At 45.1% G+C, this 26,416-nt stretch overlaps 1 protein-coding gene across 1 annotated transcript in view; it reads right to left on the reverse strand.

Annotated features, from left to right (window-relative positions):
* The window catches only part of KCNQ5 (potassium voltage-gated channel subfamily Q member 5), a 593,498-nt gene extending 589,881 nt beyond the window's left edge, over positions 1–3,617 (reverse strand). Inside the window, exon 1 of the mRNA XM_038743290.1 lies at positions 3,286–3,617. Within this exon, the coding sequence (XP_038599218.1) occupies positions 3,286–3,614 (329 nt within the window). The 5' untranslated portion in view covers positions 3,615–3,617. The remainder of the gene's footprint in view (positions 1–3,285) is intronic.
* Between the last annotated feature and the right edge of the window lie 22,799 nt (positions 3,618–26,416).

Genomic DNA, 26,416 nt, shown 5'->3' on the forward strand with positions numbered 1-26,416 from the left:
AACTGCATTTTTTGAAAATGTGAATGTTCTAGAAAGTTTTATATGATGTTTATAGTTTTTAACTGACGTTAAAATATTTACGGTTAAACAATCAGTACATACAGATCCATTATTTCCATACATCTCAAAAACAAATGTGAATTTAAACAAATAATGCATTTAGAATGATCACAGTATTGGACCTAAGTTGCCTAAAGCTGTGACGGGGAACCAACTGGAAGGTCTGAATGATAAAATAGAAGCTATCTTTCACCTAAACTGAGCTTTTGCCCTTCTGGAGTGTAAATTTTAACACAGCCTAGGATTTAGGGTTACATGGTAAAACTGGGGATTAATCCAAACTCAGCTTTCTCCCTACAGTGTTGGGGGCGGCGGGACCCAAACACCGATTCGAGTGACTGCTGAATTCCGTGGCTAATGTTTGAAACACAATCAGAAAGGCCTGCGCAAGCAACACATCACAACACTTTTTAACTAGTCCATCCATAACAAGACTCAATCCATAACTTCGTAAAAGGTAGCGATTTCTAACATATGGGCTGGAGACAGGATAGAGAAGGAGGAGGTGGCTGAGTTGGGAGTAGAAAGGAAGGTAAAGATATCTAAAAATATCCCGGAGTGTAAAACTGCGGTGAGAAAATGAATGAACGACTGAATGAATGAATGGCCGTGGTGGGAAAACAGTAGTAAACCTTTAAACCATTGAAAGGTCTTAAATGCCTAAGGGAAAAGTAAACATTTGTTTCCAATCATTTTCTCATTAAGCATTTTCTGCTGGATGACAAGAGCTCTCTCTCCCTCTCTAAACAGACACATACACACTTCTGGAAGCTGCCCGGCCACCCGAGTGCTGGACACAAGGTCCGCGCACGTCTCGCAAGTTGACAGCAATTTCTGGAAGCAGGCAAAGAAGTTGGCCCCCCCGCAAGCTCGGTGGTCTGTAAACCCCCCAGTCGCCCTCATCTCTCACCAGCCCCACCACTGCTTTTGGCTAACTTCCCCATGCCAACAGCTGTGCCCTAGCAGGGTCATCGAGGGGCGGGGGGAGGACAGGAGGAGGGTGGGGGGAGTGTGAGTGTGTGAGTGTGTGTTTCCTGGGCCAACCTGAAGTCCAGAAGCTTGGAAAACTCTCCAGGCCCAAATCAGCATTGGCAGCTGGGCAGGGGTGAGACTGTCTGTGCCCCTGACCCCCCAGCTTTCCCGGTCTGACCTTGCCCAGCTGCATCTCCCTGTCCGGACTCCCTGGGGCTGGGAGTTTGGCCCATGCCCAAGGAGAAGCAGCGTGGCTCAGTGGCAAGAGCCCGGGCTTGGGAGTCAGAGGTCACGGGATCTAATCCTTGGGCAAATCAACGTCTATGGGCCTCAGTTCCCTCATCTGTGAAATAGGGATAAAGACTATGAGCCCCACGTGGACAACCTGATTACCTTGTATCTACCTCAGCGCTGAGAAGGGTGCTTGGCACATAGTAAGCGCTTCAACAAATACCAGTCTTAGTATTATTATCGTTATTATTATTCCCCCACCACCTGCCGCCGCTTCCCTCGCCCACCTGGGGGATGCTTAGATGAGCAACTCGCTGAAGCTGGGAGGGCAGGCCTGAAGGCCCCAGAGCGGTGCCAAGGAGCCAAAGCCTGCACGTGGATGGGGAGAGCCAGCCGGAGGGTGGGTGGGTGTGTTGGTGTGGGTGACTGGGGGGGGAGGGAGGTCAAGGCGTCACAGACACGGAATAGGGGGGCATTAGAGAAGAAGTGTGGCTCAATGGAAAGAGCACGGGCTTTGAAGTCACAGGTCATGGGTTCAAATCCAGCGTGGCTCAGTGGAAAGAGCACGGGCTTGGGAGTCAGAGGTCATGGGTTCGAATCCCGCCTCCCCCACATGTCAGCTGTGTGACCTTGGGCAAGTCACCTCACTTCTCTGCGCCTCAGTTCCCTCATCTGTAAAATGGGGATTAAGACTGTGAGCCCCACAAGGGACAACCTCATCTCCTTGTGTCCCCCCCAGCGCTTAGAACAGTGATTTGAACCTAGTAAGCACTTAACAAAATACCAACATTATTATTATTATTATTATCCCGGCGCCGCCAATGGTCAGCTGTGCGACCTTGGGCAAGTCACTCAGCTTCTCCGTGCCCTCATCTGTAAAACGGGGAGGAAGGCTGTGAGCCCCACGTGGGCCAAACTGATCACCTTGTATCCTCCCCAGCGATCGGAACGGACTTTGCACGTAGTGAGCGCTTAACAGATGTCACCCTCATCATCATCATCATGGTGATGATCATCATCCTTCCTCTCCCCCTCGTCCCCCTCTCCATCCCCCCATCTTACCTCCTTCCCTTCCCCACAGCACCTGCATATATGTATATATGTTTGTACATATTTATTACTCTATTTATTTATTTTACTTGTACACATCTATCCTATTGATTTTATTTTGTCAGTATGTTCGGTCTTGTTCCCTGTCTCCCCCTTTTAGACCGTGAGCCCACTGTTGGGTAGGGACTGTCTCTACATGTTGCCAATTTGTACTTCCCAAGCGCTTAGTATGGTGCTCTGCACACAGTAAGCGCTCAATAAATACGATTGACGATGATGATGACTGTCTCTACATGTTGCCAATTTGTACTTCCCAAGCGCTTAGTGCAGTGCTCTGCACACAGTAAGCGCTCACTAAATACGATTGACAATGATGATGACTGTCTCTACATGTTGCCAATTTGTACTTCCCAAGCGCGCTCTGCACACAGTAAGCACTCAATAAATACGATTGATGATGATGACTGTCTCTATATGTTGCCAATTTGTACTTCCCAAGCGCTTGGTACAGTGCTCTGCACACAGTAAGCGCTCAGTAAATACGACTGATGATGATGATGATGATGACTGTCTCTACATGTTGCCAATTTGTACTTCCCAAGCGCTTGGTGCAGTGCTCTGCACACAGTAAGCGCTCAATAAATACGATTGATGATGATGACTGTCTCTACATGTTGCCAATCTGTACTTCCCAAGCGCTTGGTGCAGCGCTCTGCACACAGTAAGCGCTCAGTACATACGACTGATGATGATGATGACTGTCTCTACATGTTGCCAATTTGTACTTCCCAAGCGCGCTCTGCACACAGTAAGCGCTCAATAAATACGATTGATGATGATGACTGTCTCTACATGTTGCCAATTCGTACTTCCCAAGCGCTTGGTACGGTGCTCTGCACACAGTGATAGCTCACTAAATGCGATTGATGATGATCACCGGGCGCGGAGGGGCCGGGGCCCGAGGGTACTCACACGAAGGCGTGGTAGATGAACGCCCAGCCGCGGGGCCTCTCCAGCACGTTGTACAGATAGTTCTGCACCCTGCGGTACTTGGCGGTCCTCCGGCAGCTCTGGCTGCTGGTGTAGGCCAGCGGCTTGCCCAGCAGGCTCATCCGGGCGCCCTGCTTGCCCCGCCGGTTCTCCCGGGGCAACAGGCCGTCCCCTCGGCCGGCCGCGCTCAGCAACCCCCTGCCCCGGCCGGACTCCACATCCTTCATGCCGGGCCCCCTTCCCCCCTCTCCCCCGCTCTTCACCCACAGCCCGGCGGAGCCGCCCTGCTCGCCCCCGAGGGTGCGGGGCATGGCATCACCGCGGGTACCGCGACCGGTCCCGATTCCAAGCGGGAGCAAGGGGCGGGCGTCCAATAAGTAGCCCGGCCGGGCACCTGGTTGGGGGCGGGGGGGGGGGGGGGGGTCCGACTCACTCCTTCAGTGCATTCTTGAGCGCAGAGCAAGCGCTCGGAAAGTCCAATCTGGTTCCCCCGGTTTGGTCCTTGGCAACCCCGGTTACCCCGGCAACCCCTCCCGAGGGATGGAGAAGAAGGGCCAAGTCGGCCACGGCTCGGGAAGGACCGGCCGCCCCGCCCGACGAGGGGGGCTAGCGGAGGCGAGACCGGTCGCCCGGAGAGGCTGGCGTTGGCCCTCCCGGCCGGTCCATCCGCGGGGTGTCCGTCCGTCCCCCCCCTTTCCGGAGGTCGGACCCTGCTCCCTCACTCAAGAAATTTCCATTTAAGTCCGTGGAAGTCATAAAAATCGCCCGGCGCTGGAGGGGGCGGCGGCTCCCGTCTCTGGGAGGGGAAAAGGGAAGAGGAAAAAAAAAAAAAGAAAAAGGAAGAAAAAAAAAAAAAAAAGCTGTCGGGGGCCGGAGCAGACTCACTTTCTCTTCTCTGCGGATGACACTCCGGCTTCTCGGGTTCCCCCTCCTCCAGCGGGGATCGCGGCGCTATTAATATAGCTGTGAGCCCGTGGTTGGGTAGGGACCGTCTCTGGGCTGCCGATTTGTAATGATTGGGGTACGTGGTAAGCGCTCACTAGGGGCCGAGCACTGGGCTGAGCGCTGGGGAGGAGACGAGGTGATCGGGTTGGCCCACGTGGGGCTCCCGGCCTTCATCCCCATTTGCCAGACGAGGGAACTGAGGCGCGGAGAAGTCAAGTGACTCGCCCCGAATCACACAGCTGACAAGCGGCGGGGTCGGGATTGGAACCCATGACCTCGGACTCCCGAGCCCGGGCTCTTTCCACTGAGCCACGCTGCTTCCCCAGCGCTTAGTCCAGTGCTCTGCGCACAGTAAGCGCTCTAGCCGTTGCTGGGTACGTCTCTATACGTTGCCGACTTGGACTTCCCAAGCGCTTAGTACAGTGCTCTGCACGCAGTAAGCGCTCAAGCCGTTGCTGGGTAGGGACCGCCTCTATACGTTGCCGACTTGGACTTCCCAAGCGCTTAGTACAGTGCTCTGCACGCAGTAAGCGCTCAAGCCGTTGCTGGGTAGGGACCGTCTCTATACGTTGCCGACTTGGACTTCCCAAGCGCTTAGTACAGTGCTCTGCACACAGTAAGCGCTCAATAAATGATTGAATGAATATTTAAAAATACCCCGCGAGGCAAAATACCCAGTCACCTTCTCCCGGAGGGCCCGCCTTCCAGGGCCCCGGCCCACACTCTGTTCCCCGGTAATGGAGGGGTGTATATGAAAGTAAAAAGGGATTTTCCCATTTTTAAAAAAAAAAAAATCTCGTACAACATGCTATTCAAAATAGGGGGAGCCCCCCGCCTTCTGGAGCGTCGGCACTCCCTGCCACTACTGATAAGTTTCACCCGCGAGAAAGATGATGGTCGCCAAGTGAAGCGGATGGGATGGAGTAAATAATAATGATGGCATTTTATTAGACGCTTACTATGTGCCAAGCACTGTTTTAAGCGCTGGGGAGGTTACAAGGCGATCAGATTGTCCCACGGGGGGGCTCACAGTAGTCATCCCCATTTGACAGATGAGGTCGCTGAAACCCAGAGAAGTGAAGTGACTCGTCCAAAGTCACACAGCTGACAACTGGCGGAGGCGGGATTTGAACCCATGACACCTGACTCCAAAGCCCGGGCTCTTTCCACAGAGCCACGCTGCTTCAAATCAAAGATAAGGACCCCCCCCCCCCCCCGAGTTGGCAACCCTTTGCAAGTTCATTCATTCATTCAATCGTATTTATTGAGCGCTTACTGTGAGCAGAGCATTGGGCTAAGCGCTTGGGAAGTACAAATCGGCAACCGATAGAGACGGTCTCTACCCAACAATCAATCAATCGGGGAAGCAGCGTGGCTCAGTGGAAAGAGCCCGGGCTTTGGAGTCAGAGATCATGTGTTCAAATCCCGGCTCCGCCACTTGTCAGCTGTGTGACTTTGGGCAATTCACTTCACTTCTCTGGGCCTCAGTGACCTCATCTGTAAAATGGGGATTAAGACTGTGAGCCCCCTGTGGGACAACCTGATCACCTTGTAGCTACCCCAGTGCTTAGAACAGTGCTTTGCACATAGTAAGCGCTTAACAAATACCAACATTATTATTATTATTATTATTATTGAGCACTTACTGTGTGCAGAGCACTGTACTAAGCGCTTGGGAAGTACAAATTGGCAATACATAGAGACAGTCCCTACCCAACAGTGGGCTCACAGTCTAAAAGCTCACAGTCGCCCCAAAGATTAAAAGTTAAGTGGACAGGAAAGATGAATCACGGGTCTCCCCCTTCTCTCCTTCTTTGACACATAGGTACCCATCCACAGCCCACCACTGCCCCAGCGTCGTTTTCCGCCTCGCTCAGCCTTGGATTTATTGCTTTATTTATTATTGGGGTGGTGGTTTAGTGTGAACGAAACCTCTGCCCCATCTCTGGGCACTGCTGTCTTCGGCCTGCTCCAATTCTCCAGCAGTCGGCGTGCAAGCGTGTGCGTGTGTGTGTGTTTTTGGTTTTTTTTTTGTGTGTGTGTGTTTTGTGTGTGTGTACACCCACTCACACAGAGCAGCACTGTGCTGCGGCTGGCGGGAGGTCCACGTGACTCGCCTGAGCATCAATTCTCAGGGCTAACCCACTCTCCCCACCCACAAGCTGGGGAGCTGTTCAGTTCCCTGTCACATTCAAGACGAGTGTAGAAGGGACTGGAAAGCACATCTTCCAGTCCTAATGAAAAGGAAGGAACAGGTGATTCCCCGCCCACCCCCGCCTGCATTTTGACTCCTTGCCGAATTATTGTAGAGGGAATTCGTCTTAAAATGGAACGATCTCGTGGTCTTTTTCTTTTCACTCCGCACTGTATTTGTCCTGCAGAAAGCAAATCAAAACACAATAACAACAACAAAAACACTTCCTTCTTTTCCAAACTTTGCTATCATTTCCCTTTGGCTGAAATTCATCATTTTCATTTCTTAACGACTCCTATTTGTGCCCCTCATTCCCAGATGCAGCAGTCTTTGGGAAACACACAGCCATATACCACATGCTTCGCTTTTAGAGAAAAAACAGTGTTTAAATCCGATCTTCTCTACCCACTGATCTCTCAAAAAGCCTAATGACTAATGAGGAAGAAGAGAAGAGTAAAATATAGGAAACTTTGGCTGAAGTTAGAAGCAAGTTTTCCAAACTACTAAAATGTTCTATTTGTGTAAAACGTGTTGGTGATGTAAAAACAACCCCTCCCCCCACCCCCCAAAAAAGAGAAAGAACTACAATGAATTGTTTACTGAGCCTTTAGCTCCTAATTCTCACCTTTCTCTATCCTGGAACTCCCTCTCCCTTAAATCCAGCAGACCACAGTACTTCCCAACTTGAAAGCCCTTCTGAAATTCCATCTTCTTCAGGGTACTTTCTCCTAATAATTTTTATTTTCCTCAGGTCATACCCCCAACAACTACCTCTAGACTGTGAGCCCATTGGGTAGGGATTGCCTTTACTTGTTGCCCAATTGTACTTTCCAAGCGCTTAGTACAGTGCCCTGCACAAAGTAAGTGCTCAATAAATACGATTGAATGAACTACCACCTAAACAGTTCTGTATCAACTGCCCATGTGAGCATTCACAGTTCTGTATACATTGACTTTCAAATGCTTCAAGTTAAGCACTTGCTCATGTACAAATCCATATTTTCCTTTCTTTTCTATCTGTAAATTCTCTATCTCCCGTATGCTCCATGAGGGTAGAGGTCTTGTTTTCTAATTCCATGGTATGCTTCCAAGTCCTCAGCCCATCATATGCACTGTTTGTCGATATATGAAAAATCAATTAAAGTGAAAAACTACTCTCTTTTCTTTGTAGAAGTAAAGAGAAAAAAAATTCAGGATTGTCTTACAGAAATCAGCCAAGCAATCAATGGTATTTTTTGAGCACTTACTGTATGCAGAGATAACTTCAATCTTCCTGACCATTAAACTCTAAGGTCCTTGAAGGCAGCGAACATGTGTCTTGCTACTGCTGTCTCTTAAATGCTTGGTTCTATGTCCAGAACTCAACCGGAACTCAACTTCTGGTGAATAACAGTTGGTGAGGTCAATATTGGAGACTTAATAGTCAATTGAGAGAGAGGGATCCACTGTTTTTTAATACCCAGAAAACCGTAGCAGAAGGACAATCCATATTGAGGACACTTTGACAAGTCTATGTGACAGAGAGTTGGCTTGCCTGAAATTTGAGGCTCGAACCTATCACTACTTAGGATTCCTTTTAGTTCTCAGGTTCTCCTCTGAGTAGTAGAAAAAAGAGTAAATCAAGCTTATGTGAATTCATGACTTAATGGTCAGATCAATTAAAATAGATGAGCCTCTTGTACTTCCTTTCCTCTCTTTGATGTTTTAGGATGTGGACCCCGTTTAGTGATAAGGAAAGCTAATTAACTTGAAAAATGAGCAGTCATCTTTCTTAACAACAGGAATCTCAGCATTCCATTTCCTTTCAGATGGCTTAACACCTCAAAGGCAAAGATGATTCAGGTGAAGATCAAAATGAAGAGCTTTGAAACGCTAAACCGTGATGCTTTGTGATCTGGCTGAACTCAGGAGATGTACGTGAAAGGAAATCCTTTATTTGCTAAAACATTTTATTTTGAAAGATGACTAAGCTCACGAAGGAGGGTGCAGGTTCGTTCCATGCTTCTCTGGAATTTTCTTCCCAAAGTACCGGCTGTGCAGGCTGCAAGGCCGTCTCTCAATATCATAGAGAGTCCCCTTCCAACCCTCCCATCCCTGCCACTCTCCCTTTCTCCAAATCTGGAAAAACAAAAGTGGGAACAGAGGCTTTTGAACCTCATCATCAGTTTCTTCAATAGAATTTACTGAGTGTTTACTTTGAGGGAAGGTATGGATCTGAAAGTGTGGACCCTGTCCTCATGGAATCTACCCTCTGAGAGAGGCAAATAGACTAAGAATGCATTCAGACATTTAGAAAGGGTGCGGTGACATTAATGATAGAAGCATGTGTAAATGGCTACAGAGAAAACCCAGTGCTAATGGATCTAAGGAGCTTCTCATCCAACTCTCCCATTCAACAACATAGGCAAAGACAGGGAGAGGACAATAATAATAATGATAGCATTTATTAAGCGCTTACTATGTGCAAAGCACTGCTCTAAGCACTGGGAAGGCTACAAGCTGATCAGGTTGCCCCATGGGGGGGGCTCAAAGTCTTAATCCCCATTTTACAGATGAGGTAACTGAGGCCCAGAGAAGTTAAGTGATTTGCCCAAAGTCACACAGCTGACAATTGGCAGAGCCGGGATTTGAACCCATGACCTCTGACTCCAAAGCCCATGCTCTTTCCACTGAGCCACAATAAGGAAACTTGTCCCTAACAATAATAATAATAATAATAATATTGTGGCATTTGGTAAGCACTTACTATGTGCCCAGCACTGTACTAAGCACTAGGGTAGACACAAGCAATTGGATTGGACACAGTCCCTGTTTCTTATGGATTCATTGTCTTAATCCCCATTTTACAGATGAGGTAACTGAGGCACAGAGAAGTTAAGTGACTTGCCCCAGGCCACACAACAGACAAGTGGCAGAGCCAGGATTAGAACCCATGACCTTCTGGCTCCTGTGCCTAACCACTATGCTATGTTGCTTCCCAAGGCTCATGTGTCATTTGTTTGATCCTTAAGGAAGCTTCTGAAGCAGTGTGGCTCAGTGGAAAGAGCACGGGCTTGGGAGTCAGAGGTCATGGTTCTAAACCCGGCTCTGCCACTTGTCAGCTGTGTGACCTTGGGGAAGTCACTTAATTTCTCTGAGCCTCAGTTACCTCATCTGTAAAATGGGGATTAAGACTGTGAGCCCCACATGGGATAACGTGATCACCTTGTATCCCCCCAGTGCTTAGAACAGTGCTTTGCACATACTAAGTGCTTAACAAATACCATCATTTTTTTTTTCTGGATGGAAGTTCAGGTGCTATTCGAACTTTATCAACCAGATTACTCATGAGAGGCATTTGGGCATGGCCCCCAAAGGAATGCAGATGGATCTTCCACAAGGAAAGTCCCTCCAGTAGAATCTCCAGAGTTATGAGTGAGCTACTCATTTAACCAATAGATTGATCCATAGGATTATTGAGGGCTTGATCTGGGCAGAGCACTGAACTACTTGGGAAACTATGATGGAGTTAGTAGATGCTATCTCTGCCCTTAACTAATTACCCATGGGAAGTCCTGTCCCTAGAAAACACTCACTTGGGAACAGAAATCTTAAAATGATCAGATAATGAACTACAGTGGCACAAAAAGTTAGGCACACTGTAATTTTTTGAGCCTAATTTCTCCAGCCTCATTACATTTCAGTCCTCAGCAGGGCATGGTAGTACCCTATTTCCTGTTCTGGGAAATGTCAGGGAAAGCTCCAAGCCAGAGATGGTTCTGCATAGCGTTGGTGTGTACATAACTCTGCACACAGTAAGCGCTCAATAAATATGATTGAATGAATGAATGAACTCCAGAGCATGCCAAACCTTTGGGAGTCCCTGGCCTTAACTGCTACTGAACTCATGCCTTTTCCAGATCTTCTTTCTCTTTAAGGACCATGGAGTTTGCTCTGGTTTAGATTCACTCAAGGGAATTCAGATCAACTCTATTGTCTGGGGAATTAATCTTCTTTAAATTGATTTGATGGTGGAATTGGATTCTATCGCTTGCAACTATGGATGAACTCCAGTCCAAAGGTTTCACGTCCTAGAAATTTCATGAAAAAATTGGTTATAGTGATAGTTGTTGTGCAGTGCCACTCACACACAAACATCCCTGACAGTGGTGTTCCTGCTGGGGCACAAAGTACAGCAAGCAAGTAGTTGCAGCCCACTGAAAAGTATTCAAAGAGCTTGGGAAGTTTTTTGTGTTTGTTTTTATAGTATTTGTTAAGTCCTTAGGCACTGAACTAAGTGCTAGAGTAGAGACAAGCTAATCAGAATGGACACAGTCTGTGTCCCACATAGGGCTCACAGTCCCCATTTTACAGATGAGTTAACTGAAGCACGGAGAAGTTAAGAGACTTGCCGAAGGTCACACAGCAGACAAGTGGTGGAGCCGGGATTAGAACTCAGGTCCTCTGATTCCCAGGCCTGTGCTCTTTACACTAGGCCATGCTGATTCCACTTCCTTTACTACATGAAAAAAATACTATTTAGGGCTAAAATGACCACTAGGAGAGTGAGCACGCCGCACACAAGATTCATAATCCAGCAGGTGGTTGCCTTAATAAATAGGGTGTCTTCACCACCCACAGTAGTCAACTAATTTTCAGGATTGCTGCCCTGGCAGGTTCTTCAGTCAGAGCCTCTGGACTAGAACCCTGATTTTCTGAACCAGAAAGCCATTCTCTTTCCATTAGACCGATGGTAAGGCTACTGTAGAATTAAATATCAAAGTTCCTATGGGATCAGTGTTACATTTTCTACTATTCCATCATGGCTAAGAAAACCTTCTGTTCAGCAAACATTGCTTTTCCTTCTGTTGGGCCTTGGTGATAGTCACGCTGCTAGATCTTCCCAAGCAGTCAGAATCCCACGGTGCTGGAGCCAATTTTTCCTCATAGAGACCCCCTGGGGTATCTACCCTGACCTTCTGGTGAGTAGTCATGCCCATTTTGTTCTGCGCCCCACTACCTCTGGTCTTCCAGGTTTCAGGTTTCAGACATGCATTGACCTAGATAGTTCAGTCCCTAGACCCAAAAAAAATTACAAAAAAAACTTTTGGTGATTATTGGTGCCAAAATACAGTGCCCTGGTCAGGGTAAGTTTGAGGCTTGGCTTACATGGGACAGAAGAAAACTGGTAGGCTGTCTGAGAGATCAAGGTTTCCTAGTCCAATTCCATTTGAATCCAGACATCCCCCTGCCTGCATATGCCTACCCTTTTGGACATTGCCAGACATACAAGGGGCTATTTTCTCTTGGTAGATTAAGAGGAAAGAGAAAATTGGGGAATGCTGTAGGAATCCCTCTAGGAGAGCCTCTAGGAGTACCAAGCCTCAAACATCTGCCCCTCTAACCAATAGTTAAAGCCCCCTACTTTGGGTCTCTGCAGTACTGAAGATATTGAGGGTGTCTTTCAAGTAGTGCAAGGAATTCTTCTTCACATTTAAGAGTACCTGGAATATTCAGTCCATGTATGTGCTTTTCTCTGCCTGAGCAGTCAAGGAAATGAACAACATGGACCTTTCATTTTGCCTTGGATATATGAACTTTACCACTGAAACATGTAGGGAGAGATAATAAAAGCAAAAACACTCATCCTAAAACTTTGTAGTGCTGAATTTTACAATCCAAATGTACATTTCACTTTTCCTGATGCTTCCAATTTTCTGCTGGAATTGCAAATTGAGCCAGAATTTCCTTTATTAAATTCATTTGCACCTGAATTTTTACTGGAATGCCATCCCTCCACACATCCACCAAGCTGGCTCTCTTCCTCCCTTCAAAGCCCTACTGGGAGCTCACCTACTCCAGGAGGCCTTCCCAGACTGAGCCCCCTTTTTCCTCTCCTCCTCCCCATCCCCCCCCACCCTACCTCCTTCCCCTCCCCACAGCACTTGTATATATTTGTACAGATGTATTACTCTATTTATTTTACTTGTACATATTTACTATTCCATTTGTTTTGTTAAGGATGTGCATATAGCTATAATTTTATTTGTTCTGATGATTTTGACACCTGTCTACATGTTTTGTTTTGTTGTCTGTCTCCCCCTTCTAGACTGTGAGTCCATTGTTGGGTAGCGACCGTCTCTATATGTTGCCGACTTGTACTTCCCAAATGCTTAGTACAGTGCTCTGCACACAGTAAGTGCTCAATAAACACGATTGAATGAATGAATGAATCATCACCTTTTTTTCTCACCCCTAAGTATTTAATTAGGAATATCTGTATGAAATAATTATATTAAAGTGATTGGATCTTTTAAATAGATAAGATGTATTTTTTAAACAGTTCTCTGAGTGTGGTACAGGATGAAAAAATATACGGATCAAGATTCTGCTCCTGATAAACATGAAGTGTGGGTGGAAAATTCTGTTATAATTCTGTGCCCCCTAGTGGTTCTTATATTTTTCTTTTAAATATTTTTCATAGAGGATGACGATAAAGTGTTTTATATTGCAGCAAATGTGACCACAATATTCAGGCTATTGGCTCGTTTAACCTAATTCTCATTTCCTCCAGGAATTTTCTTGTTTTTGTTTCTGATTCAGATGGCAGGGTCATTCAGAAAACTGGTGTTGCTGTACTGCCATTTTCTGGTTTTAAAATAGTTTATATGTACTATCAATTTTGTATTTTCCTTCATTTCCTCATGCTAAACATTTTGCATGATTTCTTATGGAAGTATCTCTTTCATTACTCCTTTTTCTGAAAAAAAAAAAAAACCAGTTTTTTTAAACAAATGATGTTTTCTGTGTTTGGTCTCAACATGAAAGATGATACATCACTAAGTTTCCATAGAAGTGGGTGGTTGAGGCAGTGAATTCAGATAATTCTCTCTAGACACAGCTTTGCTCTCATCTAGACAGGTCATTGGTAGAATGTCTATAACTTCTAATACCCTCTTTAATCTTAAAGAGCACTAATATGAGTGCTAGTTCAGTTACAACATCAGAAAGAGACACAGTCCTTGATCTGAACAGGGCAAGCATTAATTGATATAAATGCAGTTGGAAAAAATATGCAACCAATGCTGTTTCTCTTTTGAAAAAGTTCATTTCTAGGTCCAAGTCTGTGGTGTGAAGTGGAAGTGTGCTTTCAAACGTGGTCACCAATCCCCTATTTTTTTTTTAAAAGTCCTCCCTTGATTCCATGCTTCACTCCGGTTATCGCCCCAACTCCCTCCTACCATTTCTCTCCAAATCAATCAATCAATCAATCATATTTATTGAGCACTTACTGTGTGCAGAGCACTGTACTAAGCACTTGGGAAGTACAAGTTGGCAACATATAGAGATGATCACTACCCAACAGTGGGCTCACAGTCGAGAAGGGGGAGACAGAGAACAAAACAAAACATATTAGCAAAATAAAATAAATAGAATAGATATGTACAAGTAAAATAAATAAATAAATAGAGTAAAAAATACGAACAAACATGTATACATATATACAGGTGCTGTGGGGTAGGGAAGGAGGTAAGGCAGGGGGGATGGAGGGGGGAGGGGGAGAGGAAGGAGGGGGCTCAGTCTGGGAAGGCCTCCTGGAGGAGGTGAGCTCTCAGTAGGGCCTTGAAGTGGGGAAGAGAGCTAGCTTGGCGGATGTGGAGAGGGAGGGCATTCCAGGCCCGGGGGATGATGTGGGCCGGGGTCGATGGCGGGACAATCGAGAATGAGGCACCGTGTGAAGATTAGCGACAGAGGAGCGGAGGGTGCGGGATGGGCTGTAGAAAGAGAGAAGGGAGGTGAGGTAGGAGTGGGCGAGGTGATGGACAGCCTTGAAGCCCAGGGTGAGGGGTTTCTGCCTGATGCGCAGATTGATTGGTAGCCACTGGAGATTTTTGAGGAGGGGAGTAACATGCCCAGAGCGTTTCTGGACAAAGACAATCTGGGCAGCGGCATGAAGTACGGATTGAAGTGGGGAGAGACACGAGGATGGGAGATCAGAGAAGAGGCTGATGCAGTAGTCCAGACGGGATAGGATGAGAGCTTGAACGAGCAGGGTAGCGGTATGGATGGAGAGGAAAGGGCGGATCTTGGCAATGTTGCGGAGCTGAGACCGGCAGGTTTTGGAGACGGCTTGGATGTGAGGGGTGAACGAGAGAGACTTGAGAGAACGAGAGAGACTCCAAACTCCTTGAGAGACTTCTGGACCACCCCTTTCTCTTGGAAACATTATCTAACTTTGGCTTTACTGACATTGTCCATTTCTGGTTCCCCTCCTACCTCTCTGGCTGCTCATTCTTGGTCTTTTTTTTTTGCAGGATCCTCCTCTGCCTCCCATCCTCTAACTGTGGGAGTCTCTCAAGGCTCAGTTCTGGGTCCCCTTCTGTTCTCCATCTACAGTCACTTCCTCAGAGAACTTATTTGCTCCCACAGCTTCAGCTATCAGCTCTATGTGGATGATTCCCAAATCTACTTTTCTATCCCTGACTTTCTCTCTCTGCAATCCCATATTTCCTCCTGCCTTTAGGATATCTCATATTTCCTCCTAACCTGCATCTCAATCAATCAATCATATTTATTGGGCACTTACTGTGTGCAGAGCACTGTACTAAGCACTTGGGAGAGTACAATGCAACAGCCTTAGTAGACATATTCACTGCCCACAATGACCTTACAGCCTAGATGGGGAGGCAGACATAAATATAAATAAATAAATAACTAAATAAATTATGGATATGAAGCAGCATGGGATAGTGGATATAGTGAGGGCCTAGGAATCAGAAGGTCATGGGTTTTAATCCCGGCTCCACCACTTTTCTGCTGTGTGACCTTGGGCCAGTCACTTCACTTCCCTGTGACTCAGTTACCTCATCTGTAACATGGGGAATGAGGCTGTGATTCCCGAATGTGTCCAACCCAATTACCTTGTATCTACCCCAGCGCATGGTACAGTGCCTGGCACATAGCAAGTACTTAACAAATATTACAATTATCATTATTATTATTATCATTAGTAAAGTGCTGCAGGGCTGAGGGAGAGGTGAATAAAGGGTGAAAATCCAAGTACAAGGGTGACGCAGAAGGGAATGGGAGAAAAACAAATGAGGGCCTAGTCAAAGAAGGCTTCTTGGAGGAGATGTGCCTTCAAATATAACATATCCAAAACAGAACTCATCTTCTCACCTAAACCATGTCCTCCCCATGATTTTCCCATCATTGTAGACAGCATCAACATCCTACCTGTCTCACTAACTCATAACCTTGGTATTATCCTCAATTCATCTCTTTCATTCAACTCACATATTCAATCTATCACTAAGTCCTGTCAGTTCCGCCTTCTCAACACTGATAAAATATGCTCTTTCTCCTCCAACCTAATGGCTACTATGCTGATCCAAGTACCTACCATCTCCATCCTTGACTACTGCATCAGCTTCCTTGGTGATCTCCCTTCCTACTATTTCTCCCCACTCTAATCCATTCTTCATTCTGCTGCACAATTCATTTTTCTGAAAAAATAAAAAGCTCCATCCATATTTCCTGCCTACTCAAAAAATTTCTTAGTCAGCTTTAATAATAATAATAATAATGGCATTTGTTAAGCGCTTACTTGGTGCAGAGCACTGTTCTAAGCGCTGGGGGGGATACAAGGTGATCAAGTTGTTCCACGTGGGGCTCACAGTCTTAATCCCCATTTTACAGATGAGGTAACAGGCTCAGAGAAGTTAAGTGACTTGCCCAAGGTCACACAGCAGACATGTGGCAGAGTCGGAATTTGAACCCATGACCTCTGACTCCAAAGCCCGTGCTTTTTCCACTGAGCCACACTGCTTCTCTTTAAGGCACTCAATCAGTTTGCCCCCTTCTGTCTCACCTCACTGATTTTCTACTATAATTTAGCCCGCTCACTTCATTCATCTCTAGCTAACCTACTCACTGTTTCTCAATTTTTTCTATCTCATTGCTGACCTCTTGCCTGTAACTCTTTCCCCCTTAATATATAACAGACCACCACTCTCCTGACCAGCAAAACCTTATCAAAGTCATATCTCCTTCAAGAGGCCTTCCCTGACAGCCCTCATTTCTCTTACTCCCTCTCATTCATTTAATCATAGTTACTGAGTAATTACTGTGCACAGAGCACTGTAGTAAGTGCTTGGAAAGTACAATTCAGCAACAAAGAGAGACAATCCCTGCCCATAATGGGCTCACACCCTTTTGCATTGCCTTTGTATATGGATTTGTATCCTTTAAACACTTGAAATCCACCCACCCACAGCCCCACAGCTCTTAAGTACATATCCACTATCTATTTTAATGTATTCTCCCCATCTAGAGCTCCTTGTGGGCTGGGAACATGTCTATCAACTCTGTTGTATTACTCCCTTCCGAACACTTAATATAATGTCCTGGACCCAAAAAATACCACTGACGTACTGATGGAGAGGGAAAGGGGCTATGTGAGCTATGTTCTTCCAATAATGTCTGGTGGTATTTCACACACCTTTCTCTTGGGCAGGGGGGATGGGGCTTAAGGACTACTGCAATAATGGATAATGCTCTACCACTGATTTCTTTACAGTCCATTCATTCATTCAATCGAATTTATTGAGCACTTTCTACAGAGCACTGTACTAAGCACTGGGGAAAGTAGAATTCCAAACTAAACAGACACATACCCTGACCACAATGAGCTTGACGGCTAAATGCCCTGAGAAGTGAGAAAGGGGTTAAGAGGATGTCTATATTAACCTTGTGTCTTCAAAGCACCTGTGGACATGCTTCTGGGTCCACTAATAGTGGGAGTCCCAGGGATTTACACCATCTTCCCAGGTACCACTCAGCTCTCTCCTTGCCTGGGTCTAATCCAGGGGCAGCAGCGGGAGGGGGTCTCTTGATGCCGGTCTTGGGGATTCCTCAAGACACCAAGTGAAAACTTGAAACAGTTCTAGAAACCCAATTCATGTGATGCCCTGTGGCTTGCTGAAGATCTCTGTCAGGGAGAATGCCGGAGACTATCTAGGACAGCTGAGCAAGGCCGGGAGTGCTAGGTCATTTTCGTGATTTACTTCTGGGAGAGTAGCAACTTCTGTCACTTCAGAAACTGGCCAGATGGAGGCCAGCAAGTGATCCCTGGCACTCCTCCCATCACTTTTTCCAGATGCCAACTGCCAAAGGGAAAGCTTGAAAGGGAACGCGACAGTATGAGAAATGCCCAGGTTTGTGGCTGCAGGCCTCAGCATCCTTTTTCTTTTTGACAGTGGTCTCAACTCAAGTGATTTAAAAGGTCATGTAAAAGTTCTTTTATTACTCCTTTTTCTGAAAAATTTTCTCTCAAAAATGACATATTCTATACTTGGCCTTAACCTGAAAGATGATATGTCACTAGCTTTCCATCGAACTGGAGGGTTGAGGCAGTACATTCAAATAATTTTAGCTTTTATCCCAATTCTGCTTTCCTACTCCATGGTTCTTTGTAAGCCACTTCACTTCCAATTAATTGCTTAAAGTGGCTATGGTGAGTTTGATCTAATAAAACAATTGGAAAATGCTACGTAGGGCTTAGGGCTAAGGAAGTTCTTGATCATCACTGGGGCTCAATGGTAGTATTTTCAAAACTTTGGCAGTTTCTTTGATAACTGGCCAGTTATGATTTTTATGCTTTCCTCTTTTTTCAATTGAAAAGGAAAAGGAAAGGTGAAACCCTTCTCATCTGGGAGCACTACTTTTTATTCAAGAATAGAGTCTCATTTTCTGATTCAGTGAAAGGAATTCTTTTTATAGTTGAAAATCAATCCACATGTCCGGAGCTGTGTTGAAGGACTCGTGACATAATTTGACCTCCACACAGTCTTCTGGATATGTGAGGGTGGGAACGTTTTAGTCCATGAGCATTTGGTGCTAAGGGAATTGTATATTTGGTGCTTTTTTCTTAGGGAAATACGTAGAACACGAATATGTTGACTTTGGGCCCAAGTTTCCTCATCCGCAAGATACCTGCTGTCTGTCTCATGAGTCCTATATGGGACAGGATTGTGTCTGTTATTTACACCAGTTCTTCTCATAGTGCTTGGCATATAAGCGCTTAATAAATATTATAGCTTACTGTTGCTAAATTTTGAACATTTACAGAGTGCATCCTGCCATATGGTTATTACTAATGACTTCTTACAATTTAAAATATCAGGTATTTTTAGAACTACATGTCCCAGAAAGAGCTGGAGCAAGAAACTGACAGCAATGGCTTCAATATGTGGGCCTTACTTTTCTTAGCATGGCTGCATTATTCATAAGAAGTGGCATGTCTTATGCAGTGTCACACCAGGAGGAAGTTGCAGAACTAGAAGAGAAGACTAGAATTGCTGTCTTGAATGGTAACCCTGAGTTAAGATAACTGAGCCTTGCTCCCTACCCCTGAACATCCAACAGACTACAGCTCACACCATCTTCAAAACCCTTCTGAAATCACATCTGGTTTAGGAGGTGAATCTGTTGTCACCCCATCCACTTCATATCCCTGCCACTTCAGCAATTCCACATCTCTAATAGCTTGGGCACTAACCCTTCCTATAGAATATATATATATATATATATGTATATGTATATATATATATATATATATATATATACATATACATATATATATATATGTATTTGAACCATATATTCATACATGGTTGCTTTCTCATACCTGTAATTTATTTTAGTATCTTTTAAGTATTTTTAGTATTTAGTATTTTAAGTATCTTTTTAGTATTTTAGTACATTTTAAGTTCTTTGAGCGCAGTAATCATGTCTACTAAATTTAACTGTATTCCCCTAAGTACTAAGTACGCTACTTTCCACACAGTAAGTGCTCAATAAATACCATTGATTGATTTGCTACTATCTATATTAAGAGATTTTATAAATAATGGGCTTTCTGGAATATGGGTCTGTAACTATACGGTTAACTTCTTAGTGAGCAGGGTGGAATGATGACACAATTCCTAAGCAGCTGCTGCAAGGTGACCTGAAGTGGGGTGAGCAAGTTGGGTGGAAGAAATGTGATAAGGATATGCAAACTTATCCTCAGCCAGTGCAACATGCCATTGGTTGTTGGGAAGCAACAGCCACAGACAGATCAATTTGGAATCAACAGTCAGCAGATAGCAACTCTTTTTAGTCAAGGGCACCCACAGTCTGGGAGGCACAGGAAAACAACTTTCACAAGTTACTAATGTGTATAGAAGGCCAGTCTTGTCCCCATTATGTACATTAAGCTGGCAGCAGCAATAGCAGCCTTGGGCCAATTCCATTTTGTAGGCTTCTCTATGTGATGCCATTTCATAGAGAGAGAGAGAGAGAGAGAGAGAGAGAGAGAGAGAGAGAGAGAGAGAGAGAGAGAGAGAGAGAAAAGCAAAGAAGACTAGGGCAATAAACTGGGCCAATTTGATTCCCCTTCCACTCTGTCTTGACTCATTTGAGACCCAACAGTAGCAGTTAGTTTATCTCACTGCCTCTGCCCATGCCTATGGCTGCAGACACAAAAGACCTTCAGCATCACATATGTGGGAGAAATTCCGGACCAAAATGAACATTCCTTTCAACCCCTATTCATCATCAATCATCATCAATTGTATTTATTGAGCACTTACTGTTTGCAGAGCACTGTACTAAGTGCTTGGGAAGTACAAGTTGGCAACATATACAGACAGTCCCTACCTAACAGTGGGCTCACAGTCCAAAAGGGGGAGACACAGAACAAAACCAAACATACTAACAAAATAAAATAAATAGAATAGATATGTACAAGCAAAATAAATAAATAAATAAATGGAGTAACAAATATGTACAAACATATATGCATATATACAGCTGCTGTGGGGAAGGGAAGGAAGTAAGATGGGGAGATGGAGAGGGGGGCGAGGGGGAGAGGAAGGAAGGGGCTCAGTCTGGGAAGGCCTCCTGGAGTAGGTGAGCTCTCAGTAGGGCCTTGAAGAGAGGAAGAGAGCTAGCTAGGCGGATGGGCAGAGGGAGGGCATTCCAAGCCCGGGGGATTCCGGGGAATTCCCTCCCGCACCAAAAAGCAGTAAGATTCAAAAGATTCACCCGTTAGTTCCCAAGCATTTCCTTCTGTGCTAAAGGAGCCCCTCTCCCTTCTGGGTTGGGGGCTGGAGCAGGTCTTAAGTATTATCAATAGGGACCACCCCCATGTTTTCCTTTCAGGAAATGGGGTGGAGCCCAGCCCTGAGGGTCATCACATCTTTGTCCATTCACCATGGCAAAGAACCCTTCGATCAGAGCAACCAAGTTTACATGAAATAAAAGCCAGAGGAACATTTCCACTTCCTCTCCTTCCACCCAGAGGGGAGAGGTCACATGCCCCCATTACATGGAAGGAGAAATCCCCAGTCCTTCCCCCTGGGTTCTGGGGATGATGTTCTTCCCTGATGTTCAGCAGAGACAATATACACTCCCCCTCATTACACACACACATATACACCTCCTCCCTCATGGTTTGGAGACCTACGTTTCTGGTGCCAGATTCGTCCAGCTGGCAGAGTTGCCGCTGGGGCACCCAGAGTGATGGCAGGAAGGGTTCCCAAACCTGTGCAGCAACCAAAGAAGGGAGGCTGGCATTACTGTACATTTCAGTCCTCAGTCTATGCCATAGACATACTGCTCCCATCCCATCCTCCCTCTTGCTTTTATTCCTTATTGTGGGGTGCTTGTCAGCCCTCTCTCATCTCCCAGCCCAAGGCTCTGGGCTGCAGCAGCTAAAACCTCTTCTTTAACAACTAAATGTATAAAGCTTTACCTGTACCCTCGTGTACCTTGTTTGCTCCAAAACCCGGGTTCTAATCCCAATTCTGCCATTTGCCTGCCTTGGACAAGTCACTTAACTTCTCTGGTCTCAGTTTCTCCAGCTGCACAAAGTAGGGATTCCATACCTGTACTCTCTCCCACTTGACTGTAAGCCCTATGTGGGACAGGGCCTGATTAACTTGTGTCTAACCCAGTGCTCAGAGTAGTGTTCAGAGCAGTGCTTAACAGATAGTAAATCTGTCACCTCGCCCCCTCCTACCTCACCTCCCTTCTCTCCTTCTACTGCCCAGCCCGCACCCTCCGCTCCTCCACCACTAATCTCCTCACTGTACCTCACTCTCGCCTGTCCCGCCATTGACCCCCGGCCCACGTCATCCCCCGGGCCTGGAATGCCCTCCCTCTGCCCATCCGCCAAGCTACCTCTCTTCCTCCCTTCAAGGCCCTGCTGAGAGCTCACCTCCTCCAGGAGGCCTTCCCAGACTGAGCCCCTTCTTTCCTCTCCCCCTCGTCCCCCTCTCCATCCCCCCGTCTTACCTCCTTCCCTTCCCCACAGCACCTGTATATATGTATATACGGTTGCACATATTTATTACTCTATTTATTTATTTATTTTACTTGTACATTTCTATCCTACTTATTTTATTTTGTTGGTATGTTTGGTTCTGTTCTCTGTCTCCCCCTTTTAGACTGTGAGCCCACTGTTGGGTAGGGACTGTCTCTATGTGATGCCAATTTGTACTTCCCAAGCTCTTAGTACAGTGCTCTGCACATAGTAAGCGCTCAATAAATACGATTGATTGATTGATTGATAGTAAATGCTTAACAAATACCATTTAACTAAGAGATCTTCCATTTGCACTCACCCTTGAAGAACAAGTGCACTGGCTTGACCTAGGGACTTTGAAGTGCTTTATTCTTATGATGGTAAGGATTTTTGTTCCACAGCTGAAGTGCCAAAGGAATACTTTGATTAAGGGGCAAATCAACTTCATTGGAGATCCTGGGGTTTGGCCACCACATCAATAACTGAGAAATGAAAAGTGATGCTGGTTTGAACACTCAATGCCTCTGCTCTCTTATTCTAAAGTACATCCTTCCTAGAACATTTTAATGAGCTATCCCTGTGAATAGGGTTTCAGTTAATAAACCCCCTGAAAAGACGAAGCCCAGACTAAGCCCCCTCTTTTGCTCTGCTCCTCCTCCCCTGCTCTACCCCCTGCCCCACAGCACTTGTGAATACATGCACATATTTATAATGATAATTCTATTTATTTTCGTTACTGATGTGTACATATCTTTAATTCTATTTATTTATAATGATGCTACTGATGCCTGTTTACTTGTTTTGATTTCTGTCTTCCCCCTTCTAGACTGTGAGCCAATTGTGGGCCTGGATTGTCTCTATTTGTTGCTGGACTGTACTTCCCCTTTCCTTCTTTCCCTCCTTTATTCTATCACTTCTCACTCTTATCCTTGTGGCATGAAGGTACATTCATTACAAATAGACCCAGCAACCTCCTTGTCTTATCACTTCATTCCCCATATGTCCTTCTTTTCTGTTTTCAATGGGCTGCATATTTCATGAAAACTTGTGTTTGTGGATGAAGCCTTAATTTTTAAATTGCCTACAGTATAAGCGTGTGTTTTTGTGGTTTCGTGATACAAGGAGCTCTAGGGTTGCGAGGGTGAAGTAGAAGGAGGAACAGGAGTAAGTGTGGGTGAGCCTAGAGAAAATATTTAAGGGCCTAGTAATCTTGAAATCATATTTAAGGTTGACATAGCCACAGAGAAAAAAATAGTATTTGGTTGCCTTTTTTAAAAATTATATTGAAATAAATGCTTTGCATATCAAAATTTCTGTTTCCTCCAGCTTCAGTAACGATTTTCCTTCTATGTTCCCTCCAGAAAAATGTGCATAAATATTGCTAAGAGGATGAAGCAGATAATATTTGAGGCTTCCCAATCTGAAACATGCTTACCCGATGGATACGTGAGATTCCCCCATGATCATGAAGACAATAAAATGACTATAGCATAAGAATCAACCCACAAGATTTTGGTCTGGCCAAATAGGGCTGGGGCAGCCACTACTGTAAGAGACAGGCACATTCTTGTCAGGCAGAAGAAGACAGATCCTGTGAGTTGTCAACCAGGAATGCTCCCTTCCTCCTTGGTTATCTAGATCAGATTTGGATTGCCTTTCCACTGGATCCCTGTAAGTCTGAATCTCTAGTGCATTGCTGAGTAGGTATGTCTTCCGCTACTCAGGAATAATAATAATAATAATAATAATAATAATAATAATAATAATAATAATTGTACTTGTTAAGTTCTTACTATGCGCCAACCACTGTTCTAAGGGATGAGGTAGATAAAAGTTAATCAGGTTGAACACAGTCCCTATCCCACATGGGACTCACTGTCTTAATCCCCATTTTATAGATGAGGTAACTGAGGCACAGAAAAATGAAGTGACTTGCCCAATGTCACACAACAGACATGTGTCAGAGCTGGGGTTAGATCCCGGATCCTTCAGCGAATGGGGCCTGAAAAGTCAGATGTGTTTGACTATTGAGTGGATGCTCTACAAGGCAGTAAATAGGATCACTGGAGGCTCACATTATTTAAAGGTCATTGACACCCATTAGAGTCATTCATTCATTCACTCAATCATATTTATTGAGTGCTTACTGTGTGCAGAGCACTGTACTAAGCACTTGGGAAGTACAAGTTGGCAACATATAGAGACTGTCCCTACCCAATGACAGGCTCACAGTCTAGAAGGGGGAAACAGACAACAAAACAAAACATGGGAGAGTCATGGGAGAGACAGGAGAAAAAGGACAGCAGCACAGGTACTCTTCCAGCCTGGAAAGTATTCTGCTTGTCATATTCCTGACAAGGTGGGAAGGTGGATTACTGCTTTCAAGCCTGCTGCTCTGATGCAAAATGAGAGACATAAAGTGCCTATCGCTTGCTCTGCCTTGCTTAACATAGTGGGAAACTCCAGGAACATTAAGCCATTAAGTGGTAGGGTGTTTAAAAAGGGTACTGCCACACCTGGAGGGAGGGGTTGAGAACTGCTTTCACCCATCTCTAGAGGACAATGGAGTCTAGCCCCAGTATTATTTGTTAGTCCAAGAATGCCTTGTGATGCTATGCCACATGGCAATTCACGCACACATGTCATATTTGATCAGTTAATTGATAGTGTTTATTGAGCAACTGGGCGTGGAGCACAGTACTAAGAGCTTGAGGGAGTACATTAGAATCAGCATACATTTTCCCTGCTCTCCAGCAGCTTACAATTTATCAGGAGCAACAGCAAATAAAATTATTATAATTAGGAGGAAGTAATAAAGATAATTGAGTACAGTGAGGTAGATTTGGGAATCAACCACTTAGAGGACATAGTTGAAACTATAGGAGCACACAAAGTCCCCAAGTGAGTGAGAAGAGAAGGGGACCTAGAAAATAACCTTAAGAATCAACTGCAGAATGGACTAGTGTCTGATAGATGTGGCAAGAAGAAGATTGTTAGTGTCCTTGGAAAGAGAGGTCTCTGTGAAATGAGGGGGACAGAAACCAGATAGTAGCAAGTCAGAGATGGGAGTTAGAGAGGAAATCAATCAATCGTATTTATTGAGTGCTTAGTGTGTGCAGAGCACTGTACTAAGCACTTGGGAAGTACAAGTTGGCAACATATTGAGACAGTCCCTACCCAACAGTCGGCTCACAGTCTAAAAGGGGGAGGAAATGGAGGCAGCAAATGTATAAAACTACTTAGAAGAAGTTAAACAGGAATAGGAGAGGGATATGGACTAATACCTGATTACCTTGTATCTACCCCAGTGCTTAGAACAGTGCTTGGCACATAGAAAGCCCTTCACAAATACCATCATCATCATCATCATCATCATCAACTGGATGGCAAATGTTGTCTAGAGAAGGGGTTTTTTAAGGATAGGAAGATATGGACATGTTCGAAGGCAGAAGTGGAGGGCTGAAGTGAATAGTTCAAGATGGTGGTCAGGTCAGGCATAATAATAGTTATGGCATTTGTTAAGTGCTTACTATGTGCCAAGCACTGTTCTAAGTACTGAGCACTGTACTAACTTGAAAAGGTAAAAAAGACTGGAGTCAGATGTGCCAGTGATGGAAAGTTACTTCTTCTCCAGTCTCCTTGCTGAGCTCCTGACTCCAGCCCCTCTCCTATGGAGTCCATGCTATATTCTTTTCTTTTTTTTCTAAAAAAAATCATCTTGCACACATTTCCCATCTCAAGAAGTGCATCCATCTACCCATCAAACAGAAACTCATTAACATCAGTTTGAAGACCTTGAGGTCTCTTCCCCCTACTTTCCCTCACTACTCTTCCACTACAACCTAAATGCACAATTCACTTCTCTAATACCACCCTAATCATCTGGCCTCACTCTTAACACATCCTCCACCAACCCTTTACTTAAGCCCTCTCTCCTGCCTGGAACTCCCTCCCTTTTCATATCTGGTAGGCTACCACTCTTCCCATCTTCAAAGCCCTACTAAAATCATATTCCTTCAGTAAGCCTTTCATAAGTTTCACCACTTAACCCTATTTTTCCTTCTTTCTGCATTATCTGTTCAATTAGTTCCATCCCCTTAGCAGTTAGATAACTCAACCCATCCCCACAGCACTTATGTAGCCATCCTTATATTGGGTTGCTTCTCTTACCTGTAATTTATTTTGCCAACTGTCTCTGCACCTAGACTGAAAGCTGCTGGAAGGTAGGAATCATTTGTACCAACTGTATCAAATTATTCCAAGTGCTTCATACAATGCCATGCACAAAAGCATTCAGTAAATACTATTGAATGGAGGTAAATTTCAAAAGCAGGTAGGAAATTTCTTCACAGAGGGCTACAAAGGCAGAGGGGGAGGGCAGAGGGAACTGGAGAGGTGATGGGAAGTTTTGGGTGAGCTCACACCTGATGGTATTGATTTTGTCAACAAAAGATTTTGTCGGCATGGTCTTTAGATCTGAGTTCCAAAGTAGGAGTTAAAGGTCTGGAATTGTTAGATGGAGACAATATATTTGGTAGTCGAGGGAGAAGCACTTTTACTAAGCAGTGGAAAATCAGAGTTATAGCAGCCCCTCTATGAATACATTTTTAACGGTTGAAGTTGGTCTGGTACTGGGATTGCCACCA

This window comes from Tachyglossus aculeatus, chromosome 1 (genome assembly GCF_015852505.1).
Source record: "Tachyglossus aculeatus isolate mTacAcu1 chromosome 1, mTacAcu1.pri, whole genome shotgun sequence".
NCBI lineage: Eukaryota > Metazoa > Chordata > Mammalia > Monotremata > Tachyglossidae > Tachyglossus > Tachyglossus aculeatus.